The sequence below is a fragment of the Platalea leucorodia genome (assembly GCF_965183815.1).
Source record: "Platalea leucorodia genome assembly, chromosome: 13".
NCBI lineage: Eukaryota > Metazoa > Chordata > Aves > Pelecaniformes > Threskiornithidae > Platalea > Platalea leucorodia.
In genome coordinates this window covers 194,339-207,458 of record NC_138835.1, presented here as the reverse complement: position 1 = coordinate 207,458, position 13,120 = coordinate 194,339, and the positions used below count along the sequence as shown (strand labels likewise).

General features: G+C 45.5%; 1 protein-coding gene across 16 annotated transcripts in view; it reads left to right on the top strand.

Annotated features, from left to right (window-relative positions):
• Positions 1–3,605: 3,605 nt before the first annotated feature.
• RBM39 (RNA binding motif protein 39) overlaps positions 3,606–13,120 on the top strand; it is a 33,057-nt gene continuing 23,542 nt past the window's right edge. For 8 of the 16 annotated variants that reach the window (XM_082326321.1, XM_082326316.1, XM_082326320.1 and 5 more), the window contains exons 1-4: positions 3,606–3,912; positions 7,259–7,321; positions 9,180–9,229; positions 12,895–13,089. In XM_082326321.1, the coding sequence (XP_082182447.1) occupies positions 7,271–7,321; positions 9,180–9,229; positions 12,895–13,089 (296 nt within the window). In that variant the 5' untranslated portion in view covers positions 3,606–3,912; positions 7,259–7,270. Of the gene's footprint in view, positions 3,913–7,258; positions 7,322–7,543; positions 7,617–8,559; positions 8,917–9,179; positions 9,234–12,894; positions 13,090–13,120 lie in introns of those variants that run through there. The other 8 variants (XM_082326323.1, XM_082326309.1, XM_082326319.1 and 5 more) reach the window with 7 other exon arrangements.

Here is a 13,120-nt window from a genome sequence, read left to right as displayed (position 1 = left end):
TCACTCGGTGCAAACACTCCCCTGTAACTTGATGAAGGGTTGGCAGCCCGACTCCTTCGCTCTCAGCCCGTGTCCGTATTCCCACGACCCGCTCCTGGCCGCCTGCCTGGGCTCCTGCCAGCGAGAGCCTGCGGCCGCCCCCGGTCCCGAGGGTGAATTGCTTCCTTCGGGCTCGTCTGCGCGGGGGAACGCGCCCCAGCGCAGCCCCGGCCGCGGCTCCCCGGAGCCTCGGCGGAGGGGGCGGGCGAGGACCAGCGGGCAGCGCGGGCAGGGGCGGGCAGGAGGCAGCGCAGGCAGGGCGGGCAGCCAGCGGCGCGGGCAGGCGGCGCAGGCAGCGGGCGGCGCGGCAGCAAAAGTAAGCATGCGGTCCCACATGGTCTAGCGGTTAGGATTCCTGGTTTTCACCCAGGCGGCCCGGGTTCGACTCCCGGTGTGGGAAAGCTTGAATATTTTCTGCTTTCAACCAGTATTTTTTTTTCCCTTCTTATTTGTTAATTCTGCGAGATCCCTTCCACCACCTTACACCGCAGCGCAGGACAACACGAACGACTCCCACCCCCACACCAGACCCTCTGTGTCTCCCCAGGGACGTCTGTTAAGTGAACGCCCTGGTGCTCATCGCAGATTCAGGTGATGACGAAATACAAGCGATGGCTGGCGTTCCGCCCACCGCGCTGCAGTGAGAGCCAGTCTCTCCTGTGGATCAAGCCATCCTGCAAACGGTAAAACTTTTGTTAGGAAATGTGTTACTGAGAGCTTCCCCCAGCCTTCCCGTCAGCGTCAGAGCTGAATCCAGCCAGGCGCATAGCGACCCCACCAGCAGCCCCGCAGAGCTGAAGGTCCACAGCCGGTCAGCCAGGACAGCACTACGACACACCAGGACTGGCACTGGACATGGAGCTTGGGCAGCTGCTTGCCAGTCAAGGTCCCTCATTAGCCACCCCCGCCCAGTCTGTAAGCACCAAGCCCTCCATGTGTTGGGTTCATCCTTCCTCCCACACCACCCCGGCATCAGCCAAGGGCGAGGGGTGTGTTAGTGGAGTAGACAAAAAAAGACACATCCGTGGCCTTCTTCCAGAGCCTGGCTCCATAGGCAAACAATGGGAGAGAAAACCCTTAGGGAAATCCACCAACATGAGCCTAAGCACATACTTAAGTTGCAATCATATGATGAGGGAACAAGGAACACAGAGCTGGTTAGACCTGACCGTTGGCGGCTGACTGGGAGCCGCACTAACGAGCGGCAAGCAATGGCGGTGGGGTGAGGGACATGCAGCCGGTGCGGTGCTACAGTAACGACCACAACAAACCTCATTTTGTTTGTGAGCAAATTATTAATTTTGTTTACAACCAACCTGTACAAAAATGATTAGGTTGGAATAGACCTATTATATTCATGCTTTTTTTTTTTATTTTTAAACAGCTCATTTTTCCTAAATGTCCCAAACTCAATTAAGTTGACCAGTTCAGCTTAGAAAGACTTGGAAACTCTGTGCAAGAGCTTCAGGATCTTTTTAGGCTATTAACATTTCAGGAACTTTGTTAGAAATGACATTAAATGACACAGTAGCCTGGGAGTTTCGCGAAAACAGGTTTTCATTTGCAAATCTGTGGGCCTGAGTTCTTATACCTTAATTAGTTTTTCTATATGCAATAGCAAAATTATCATTTCAGGAGGCAAAGTTTGTTTGGAGCTTCTGTTTACCTTGTTTCAGATTCGTAGGACAAAAAAGAAATAAACCCCCCAGCCATTATTGCTTATCTCTGCTGACTTCAGCAGGAAACCCACTCAATGTTATCGGTACTACATTGAACAATTGGGCAAAACTTACTGCGTATTATTAAAAAGTTAAATACAAATGAGCCATTTTGTGGGCTCCCAGGGGAAACAAAGCACTGTTAATGAGACAAGCGGGTTTTGTTTCGCAAAACACTACTTACTTTCTGAGTTACACCATTCAGCTTCAAGGCTCCAGCAATCTGCGGGGGCTTGGGCCAAAACCTGCACCAGAACGCCATAGCACTACAATTTAAGTTATACTTGGGACTATAATGGCTGAAAAGCTCTCAGTGGTGGCCCACTAAGGGGGGGGTGGGTGTAGTTTCTGGCAGAAGGGTACAGCCGTAACACCTTCAGATGCTGTTACTCTTAAACTTACTGAATCCTGTCAAGCCCTCAGCCAAAGGGAGTAAGCTCAGAGCACAGATGCTGTTAAATCGTCACATCAGAAGAACCAGTCATGAAGGAACACAAACAATTTCACCCCGCTGCCCAATCTATGACCTAACCTGCTCTATCCCTCTCTCCGACAATAAACAGCAAGCTTGAAACAGCAAATCTTTAACACTACCCCACACCATCATCCATTTGGCCCAAGACAAGATGAAAGTATTTCAACAAGGTAAGCATGTGCAGTGCTTGCTCCTGTGCTCTCAGGCTCCAGCATCAGCAGCTCAGGGGCTTCCTGACCCAGACACGACTGACACACATCGTGTGTTTGTCACAACAGTTCCATTCTTTTCACCTGTTGAAAAGGCAACGGGCTTTCCTCCTCTGGCATGAGATCCCCGATGCGATTCTCACTTGGCACTGCCACCCAAGATGTTGTGTTTACGCTAGAAATGTTAGCATAAGGGTCAACTGGGATCCTGAGAAAGGTGTTAAGTTTACTTTTACAGTAAGTGTAAAGTTATTTGATGTAACAGGTGTGGGTAGAAATCTGGACACCAAACGGCCTGTCTGCAACACTCCCATTATTGCAATAACTGTACAGTGCAATAAGCATTTAAAGAGCTAACACAGCTTTTGGACTATAAGCTAAGAGACTAGAAAACCACTTATGGTTACATGGTGCTCAAGAAGGGAAAAAAAATAACACTTTCCTTAGCAAATAACCCTAACCGGAGCAGGGCACCTCCGTGTGGCCAGGACAGAGGCTGGGGTGTACAAGAGAATAAAACCCGGGGAGAGGAGGAGGCGCAGCAAGTTTGCCAAAAGGCAGGGGACCGTGAGAGGGCTGTCCCCGCGCCGGCTCGGTGTCGGGGCCCCGGCCCCCCGCGACACGGCTGCTCCCGAGCGGCGGCGCCGAGCCCGCGGGCCCGCCGCCTGAACGATCCCGCGGGAGGGCGCTGGGCTCTCGGACAGCGGGGACGCCCACCGCCCCGCCCCGCCCCGCCCCGCCCCGGCTCGGGATGGCGCCCAGGCCCGCACGGCTCCGCGCAGGCGCCCGGGGGAGGCGGGCCCGGGCCGGGCGAAGGCGGCAGCACCCCAGCCCTGCCGAGGAGAGGCGGACAGCTCCAGGGCGGCGCAGGATGCGAGTGCCGGCCCCGGCAGAGGCGCGGGCAGCGCTGCCCTCCGCCATGGTGGGGGCGGGAAGCCCACACCGGTCACCTTTGACCTTTCCGCCGCGCCCGGGGCGTGCGTGCGCTCTCGCGAGAGCTCAGAGGCGCGTGACGGCCCCGCCCGCCTGCCCAAGTCTCGCGAGCATTTGAGCCGCCCCTTCCGGGCGCGATGTCTCGCGAGAGGCGGCGGGCGCGGGCGCGCGGGGCCTTGTCTGGCCTGGCTCTCGCGAGAGCCCCTGCGCCGCGCGGTGGGCGCCCCCGTGCCGCGCGCCGAGCTGCCAGCAGCGAGAGGCGGCGGGCGCCATTTCGGGGAGCAGCCGCCGGTGCTAGAGCCGGGGCCCAGCCCGGGTCCGGGGACCGCTCGCCTCGGCTGCGTTGCCCCTCGCCGCCTGCCGCCCCGGGGCCGGCTGAGCGGCGCCGTCCATCTGTGGTCTAGACGCCTGTGGAGGGCTGCGGAGCCCTCGGGCCCATCCCCCACCGCCCGCGCAGCCGGCGCCGGGACCGGGAGCCGCCGCCGCCGCTGCTGGACCTCGGGCGCCCGAACGAGGACAGCGCCCGCCCGCCGCGCAGGTAACTGCCGGCCGCGGGGCCTGGACCCCACCGCTGGGCGAGCCGCGGCCTGCCCCCGGCCTGCGGGCGGCCTGGGAGGCCTGCGCCCCTCCCGCCGCCATGGTCGCCCGGCCCCGTCCGTCGCTGCCAGGGGCCGCCGCTGGCCTACCCGCTGGTGTCCGCCCTGCGTCTTGCTGGGGTCGGGGCGCCCGGCGGGCTGCTCCCGCCCCGAGGCCGTGGCCGGGCCGTGCGGGATTTGGTTGTTCCTGAGGCCACGTAGCGGGCGGATCCGGCTGTCCCCGCCGCGGCGCTGTCCCTCCCCGGGTCCCCCCACGATGGCGCTGTGCCGGGGCTCCGGCCCTGCTGCCGCTACCGCGGCCGGAGCCGGCAGGGCCCGAGCGGAGCGGCGGGGAGCGGCTCCGGCGCTGTTTACGTTGGGAGACGGGGCGGGGAACGAGGGGGGGGGGGGAGCGCCGGGCCGCCGCGGGCGGGCGGCTCTCGGGGCTCGGCAGCCGGCGGGGCGGGCGGCGCCGGGGGCGCGGGGAGTGGAGGCCTCTGGAGAGCGTGGGGCTCGGGGCGGCTCGGCTCGGCTCCAGCCCAGCGGCGTGCTGCGGTCGCCGGGCTCGTCTGGTTCCGATGGCGCGGGGAGCGTGTGGGGGGTTGCGGGTGGGAACCTGCCGAGAGGTGCGTGTTCTCCGAGAGCTGAGCTCCCCTCCCGAGGCCTCGGCGTTCTCCCTGAACTTCCCTGATGCTTTTCCAGGAGGCAAAGCAAGAGTGGAAGTGTCATTGCTTAGAATTTCCAAGGCAAGTGATTTCGAGGAGACGACCTTTTTAAATTCCTTTTATGTAATATAGTAGCAAAAAGAGATGGAATCTGCCTTCAAAATACTGGCTAGATGAGTGGCAGTAGATTTCATGTCCATTTAGGTTTTCTCTAGACCCACAAAGTCTAGTTCAAAGTGTAGTTCATTCCTTGTTTGTTTTGACGTTTTGGGGTGTTGTTTGTTGTTGTTGGGTTTTTTGTTTGTTTTTTCTCTACAGAGATGTCAGGTATATGCAGCTTTTTTGAGCAAGCTGAAAGGCTTTTATGAAAATTATCTTGAGCTTCTTCAGTGTTTAATGAAAGATACTTGAAAATCTGTCATGATTTTCTACTTGTTTGAAATTAATAAGGACTCTTAGTTGTTTTGTTTTGAAGAATAACTTTATATGTAGCATCATTATATGCATTACATGAATTACAAAGTCGATAGTAGGTCTGTGTTATGTGAACAGAAAGTATTCTGATTAAAGCATGGTATTACACCAATGAAAGTGTTTTGTACAGAGTACAGAGGGCACAGATTGCACGGGGTGAGACCAAAGGTCCATGTAACTCAGGATCTTGTCTGTGATAGTGGCCAACGATAAATGGCTGAGAAAGAACAGAAAGACAGGGCAATCGTACAGTGATACTTCTCTCTGCGTGCTCTTAGTCGTCAGCTAGTTGTGGTTCAGGGTCACAAGGCATGTCTTTGTTTAATGAAAAGCTTTTTCTGTAAACTTTAGCGCTTTTTTGTTTTGGGTTTTTTGAACACTGCATGTGGTTTTTTTTCTTTGTTAGCATCCACAGTGCTCTGTAACAGTGAATTCCATGGCTTAATGCCGTGTGAATAAGGACCTTTGTTTTGAACCCCCCAGATGATAGTTCATTCACTCTTATTATTTGGGTGAATGCAGTAATAGTCATTGCCTATTCACTTTTCTATGCCACTCATGACTTGGCTGTTCCTATTATGGTGTCCCCCCCCCTTTGGCCACCCCCTTCAGGATGAAGAATCCCACCCCAGGTGTAGCTGGATATGTTAGCTAAATTACACGTATGAAGATGTAGTTGTGGGTGGGAGATGTCACTGGTGGGAATTTTCTTGTAGAGTCCTGGGTCTGGCCTGGTGCTTTTTCATGGTCCTTAGTCATACTGATGTACTTGCTCATACCAAACACTGGTAGAGCAGTGGTGAATTAAATCATATGCATCTATGTAGATGACTTGAAAAGCTGAATGTAAATACTCTAGTAAAAAGTAAAATTGAGTCATTACACGTAAACTAAGGATGATCATATTTGTAAGTGATAGCACTATAGCCCAAGAGGTAATAACTTGCAAATGAGGTTAGTGTGCCTTGGTTAAGTAATTGAGTATGAACTACCAGTGCTCTGATATTACTAAAGGATTATGTTTTATTCTTGATTGTATTAATGGGCGATGGTTGGATGTGGGTGGGGGAGTGAGTTGAATATTACATGTGGTGCAGCTCTGGTATAATATTCTCAGTTATGAGCTTATGAGTGAACAGCTTAAAGGATCTTGAAATGTTGGAGCCATTTCATTATGCTGGCCAAGTCTGTGGACAGCACAGTTCCTGCAGCAATGCCTGTAACCAAGGTGCAAGAATTAACCTGTGTGATTAAAAAGCCATTTTATGGCACACATGCAGCAAAATCATCACTCTTGGACTGTCTGACTTGGATCTAGAGGTCTGGCCATTTTTGAGTTTAAGAAAGACAAAGGAGAGAAACTGTTGCATTAAGAGATTTGAGGAAGTTGAGTCTCTGTACTTTAGAGAGTCTTGGGAGATTCTTAATAGCATACCTGCATAGGGAAAGGAAATCTAATGTCAAAGGGATTCAGAGTATAGAAAACACAAAATTACATTAGGTGGTTGAAGTGGAAAAATAAGAGGAACAATTTAAAAAAAAAAAAAAAGTTTGTGGTGACTAGTGTTACACAGCATGGTGCATCTTTTTTGCCTGAAACCTCAAGTTCCAGACTGGATGGATCTCGTGTATGATTTAGTAGCATACAATCATAATTGTTTCTTCTGTGGCCCCCATTATGCAGGAGGCCGCGTTTCTTAAAGGACCATAATGTTCACTTTAAGTCTTCAGATCAGTAAATGTGGTGGTAGCAAATGCTAGGAAGCTGTGAACAGATTTGCCTGAGTGTTTGTTCTGTGTTCTTTACGTGTGTCTCTCGGGTCCTTTGGTCAAGCCCTAGTACTTCTCAAGATGGCCACTAGACCTGTGTTTCTGTATCATGAATGATCTGTGCTCTTTGTTTTGAAAGAAATAGGTGAAATAGCTCTGGGGCTTCCATTGATTAATTGTGTTCAATAGCATTTTGTTGTTCGCAGCTGTAATTGCTTTGTGTCACGTTCTTTATCATCTCACTGGGCAAAGCTTCATTCCAGTTCTCGTTGGAAATGTCTTCTGAGTCACTGCTCTGTGAATTTGAGCCAATGCAGTGATGGCCTCTTAAGCAAAAGCCTTTGGAATATAAAACACAAGGGTGTTTTCCATCTCAGGTGGATTTTGCTTCTTCTTTCAGGTGTCCTGAAAAATGGCTGATGATATTGATATTGAAGCAATGCTTGAAGCTCCTTACAAGAAGGTGAGAAAAATGTGCCAGTGAGGTCCTGTTTACCTTAATTTAGCATTATTCATGAAACTACTGCTGAACTGTAAACTAACATCCCTGGAGCCCTCATGATTTATCTTATTGGAGATGCATTACATGTAACTTACAAGTAAATATATACTGTTAATGTAATTATATTGTGCAGTAGTTTCACTTCAGAGTGATGAATAAATGCCCATCTATCTCTCTTTGTAGACTTGCCTAACGATATCTCACCTCTACTCCCATGAATTCACCTTTGATTCCAGTGTGAACTGTCAATCATAAGGTAGTAATTGAGTGACGTATCGCTGTACCGTGGTCCCCTAGGTTTTTTAAAAAAAAAAACAAAACAAACACAACAAAAAACAAACCAAAACAAACAAAAAAAACCAACCCACCCAAAACCAACCAACCAAAAACAAAACAAAAAACCCAAGAAACCAAAAACCTCTCCTAAAATTGCCAGGTCCAGTTTGGTATAGCAACAAGGTGAATGCAGTGGTTTGGGAAAACAGCAGGGTTCCAAGAATAACCTTTTCACCAGTCCCATGGCAAGTAAATATTTGAACAGTCTGCTCAGTGCAAGAAGAGTGAGACTTGCTTTTAATGCAGAAGACTGGTGGCGGTTAATCTTTTAACAGGGCAGATGGAAATCAATTGCTGAGTGAACGAATTTACGGAAATTCTTGGATCCCTGAATAGAATGTTCTTAGCAAGTAAAAGACAGTATCACAGTCTGCGGTGTCATTCTAAAATAAGCTCTTGTATTCTTCTGTCCTAGTTGTTTAATTAAGAAATGTCAACTTCTATGCAAAATTTTTATCAATTAGCGTAGTGATGTCTTCTACCTAAACCAGCAGCAAATGAATACTGTCTTTTTGATTTTCACCAGATGGTGGTGAAGTGTTAACATTATGCATGCTTTAGCACTGGTTTTGCAATAAATGTATATTAAGTTTAAGTCGCTTAGGAATTGTACTTTTGATGTAACTGATGTGATTAAACTGTAAAGCAAGTATATAAATTATATATGAGCTATTGTTAGTTTATTCTGCAGTGTTTATTACAACCGTGTCATGAATTTTGGATGAGCATTTGTAAGTTTTAAGTGGTATATTTAGTTTATGTAATATTTAGCAGTTACGTTAAAATCTTGAAGAGAAATTTGTAAATTGTTATGTTAAAATTCTTGTGTCCTGGTTTAACATGGATATTTTCCATGTAAACAGGTATGGAAATAGGGAATGTTTAGGCTGGACTGGTGGATTATTGATGACTTTCTTGGGAGTCGACGTTACTAAAGCAGTGTGAATCCCTGTTTGCTTCAGGGCGAGATGTGTGACAGAGGTGACATCAAGCTCTTACAACCCTTCAACGAAAATGAGCGAAGATCTCGGGAATGGCATCGGTCACAGGAAATCCATAGTGGCTGGCTGCTAGCGTAGCCACTGGGGCTTAGGCAGAGTTATAGCCTTGGTACTGATCAGAGGGGCACACAAACCTGAAACTTCCTCTTACATTTTATAGAACTAACATTTAACCACTTGAGTGCTGAATTCTACAGGATAACTTGCTCTCTAAACCATGTAAGGAAGTATCTACAATTTAATATACACTTTTAAATGATGTAAGTCTTGTATTTTGTAATTGTATGACTTAAATTTAAGCAGCAAAGTGGTTAAACATGCCTACCTAAATTTTCTAAAGCTTTCCACGTTAAAACTGTAAACAAGTAATTTAGTATTAAAATTTTTGTTTTGTATTTTCTTATTCCTATTCCCATTACCCTTTGACCACTTGAAATGTTTCCGCTTCGTCCTCACGATGTTCTTCTATCAACCCTGCTTAGGATGAGAACAAGTTGAGCAGTGCCAATGGCCACGAAGAACGCAGCAAGAAGTAAGTATTTTCTCAGTTCTCCACATTTGGGGGGAGGTTGCTGATTTTTGTAAACTTGCGAATGCATGTCAGTAGCATTTAGGGAAATAAAATGGAAAAGCTTGATATTTGCAATTGCTGCAACTGTAGAGTTATGAAATTTTCTTTTGTTTACAAATGTAGTTATGCCCTTGTCACTGATGTCATCAAAATTGTGGAAACACTTAATGTTGACATCAGATAAAAATACAGACATATTTAATTTCCTTTTTGTTGCTTTAGCAATGCAACGGATTTTGCATTTTAATAATGTATATGGTGTAGAATTTTGTTATTTGGAATAGTTCAAAGCGTTTAAATATACCAGTGCTGTCTTGAAAAGGTTTAGGGTGTTGGATCCCCTTCCTCTATTCCCCCTTGCCTTTGAAAATGTCTCAATTTTTTATGTCTAATCTAAACTTTATGAAGTTACACTATAACCTTTTTAAAGAAACAAAGTACAAGCCCACCTTCTTCAGGAAGCATAATTCCAGGGTCTGAACACCTGCTGATGACCCAGAATTCTGGAATTAAATCAGAAATTTGAAGAAAAATGCCTTGCATAAGAGTCTCTTAAATACCCTAAATAAATGGAAGGTTTTTAAGTCTGTAAAATAAATTCCTTACCTTACAAGCGTCATTTGGTGATGAGATAGTTGATGTAGAAAGAATAATAATGAATTTGATAGTTGAGTATACAGTAACCAGTGTGTTTTTGTAATATATAGCTAACATAAGAAGTCAGCATGTATGCTGTTGTCATCTTCTGAAATCATATGGATGAAAAGCTGAAGGGATCCCAAGAACATTTCTTTCCAGGTGTATAAATATTTGGGAAAGTGGAAGTCCAATTCCAACATCAGACTTACGTTGGAATCTAATAATCTAAAATTGATTGTACCTTATATCTGTGTTCTAAACAATACTGTTAACATCATTCTCATGCTAAATACTGAGACCCCTAAAACCCCATCAAAAGCAGCGATTCCCAATGTTTTTAAGTTCTGAATTTTTATTGCTTTAAAATATATATATCCGTGGCATGTAAAACCCTGCTTTTGTTTGGATGGCTAGTCTCAAAATATAAACTGGGATCTGAAAGAAAAGCAGTGGTTTTTAAATTTTGGAAGTGGTTCTGACCTTGGTTCATGGTAGAATGATGAGAATACTGGAATGTATTTTAGTTCATTTCCTTAGTTTCTGTAACCTCTCTAAGACTGAAGCAATGGTGTTTGTTATCTTTCTGCCCATGATCCCATTTTCACGTTGGACCTATATGCTCTGAGTTTGTATTTCTAATTCAGAAAAACAGTAAACTAAGTTTAGAAAAAAATTATATTATTGTAAAATAAAAGAAAGTCAAGGTGTTTTGCTACTGTTAGTCTTGCAATGTTATTTGTTCTGTGGAGTTCTACCTCTTTTTCTGCTTTCCTAATCGTACTCTTGATGTCTGTTCAGAAACATTGCTCCTGTGGTATCTTCCCATTTCAATTTTTGAGTTAGCAATTGCTAGAAGGTTAGTTATTCTTGTACTGCAGTTCTCTGATAGTATGAAGCTTTTTGTCCCAGAATTTTGATTTGATACAGCTGTTGTTCCCCTAAATCTTTAAGGAACGAACTACGCCATTTTGTATGTGACTTGTGACAGTGTACTCTGTTGCTGAAGACTAAGGTGTATGTAGGCTTTACAAGACTTCTTGCTTTGCTTATCGATTAAATTGTTTGACGTGTCAGTATCTAGAGGATATGCTTTATCTATTTCAGTTGGACAATACTGGAAGAAGATTCAAACTGTCAGGAAAACTGTAATCCACAGCAAACATCAAGAACTAAAAAAGCAACATTAGATTCAGTGTGCAGCTTTCAATAATTGTCAGATCAAACTAAATTTCTGTTTTAGAAATTGGAAGGATTGATAATCTGCAATTTTACTAGATATCTGTACTGTACGACCAGTTTAATCGTGATTGGAAGGGAGAACGTGGATCTTGACTGTTAGGAGTCCTGCAAGCAAAGAGGGTTCAGTTCACGGTTGGATAGCGAGTAGTTGCTATCTTTACTGAAGGCTAGCTGCAGTTATTAGTTACTGGTACTGGCCAGCATATTGAGCCACAGGTAGTATTTTTTCAGAGCTATTACGATAGTGAGTGTTTGAGGGTTTTAACTTAGGGAGATGTGATGGGTCCTAGGAGAGAGACACTATGCATGCCTAACTGTCACAGACTTCATTACAGTAGGAAGTGTGGTTAAGTGATGTAGATGCAGATTATTCTGGATTTCTGGGTGGTGTCATCTTATCAGAGATTGTGAAGCTTCTGAATACCGGGTTTTGATGCAGCAGCTTCTCTGTCCATACAAAAATATTGGAGAAACTGATGGGCTATTGTAGATAAATAATAAATTAAAAATGCAGTATTCTAGTTTTTAAAACCAAATTACAAAATGTTTCTCTTGAGAGATAGTTTTAATGGGCCTTCCTAGGTGGAGATTGGAGTGCAAAAGCTGCTAGTGGTGATTAGGCTCAGTAAGATGTGTTAGCTGAGAGATTTTTACTTTAGTTATTGAAACTAACTAGAAGTCTTAGTTTATACATGGCCATAGAAAGTAACAGGGGTGAACTTTTTTAAAAAGGGGTGGTGGTGGCATACAAAGTTTTTAAGTGTATGAGTGACCGCTTTGAAAAAAGATGGTGTATGTAATCAGAAGGCCCAAAAGGAGGAGAGGAAAAATTCAATAGCAAAAGCTGTTTTGAATTTCAGAAGTTTAGCAGCAAAGTTGGTTATTCCCAAAAATTAGTTTGAGGTAAATTACTGTTTTAAGTAATTGCTTGAGCATCTGTTTAATGTGTGCTTTATGTATACATACATATATATTTTATAAACTAGGAGAGTAAGTTTTTATGGTCCAAGACTGAAATAGAGGGGAAAAAAAATTGTGAATAACACAAAAGTAGTCTGCCAAGAACGGAACAGTGGCTCACTGGTTTTCAAATATGAGGTATAATTAACTTACAGATGTTAAAAGTTTACATTTTCTAAGTAAATGGTTAAAATTATAAAGATCTGCAGTTTGCCCCAAACCTGTAAGAGATGTGGACTTAGAAAAGCAAGTGGCTTTAGAGTGGGAGTAGCAGGTAGGAAGCAAAACTCTTAGGCAGTGTGTTAAGACTGATGGCAGGCAGCATCAAGAGAAAACAACCTTCCTTTCCCTCAGACTTGCCTCTTCCTTTCTATTTTTGTTGTGTTTTGTTTTACTGTGCTGTAAAAATATAATTTATTCTTAGCATCTTGATGGTGTGTTTAAAGTATGTTTGAAAGACACGTGAAGTACTGCAATTAGTATGTACTAGATCTAATGCAGGAAATATTTTTTTCAGTCCTTTTACTCTTCCTGGAAGCATTCCTTAGAGAATACAGGATTTAAAATAAAAAAGTGCTTTGGAGCACTTTATGCTGCTCATGATAAATTTTAAGAGATTGCTGACATGCTTAAGCACCCATTTAACAAAAGAAACTTGTATAAATACCAACAGGTAGAAACTTTTTCCTATCAGTGTCTGTGACGTCAGGTTAGAGGAACTGTGGAACGTGAGGTAAATAATAACACTGAGCTACATGTGTAACCAAAGTTGTCTTTTTCTTTCTCAGGAGAAAAAAGAGCAAGAGCCGAAGTCGAAGCCATGATAGGAAGAGGAGCAGAAGTAAGGAACGCAAACGGAGCCGAGATCGGGAAAGGAAAAAGAGCAGAAGCCGGGAAAGGAAGCGGAGCAGAAGCAAAGAACGCAGACGCAGCCGTTCCAGAAGTAGAGATCGCAGATTCAGAGGCCGCTATAGAAGTCCCTAGTAGGTTATTTATGTAGAGTTGCATGTGTGC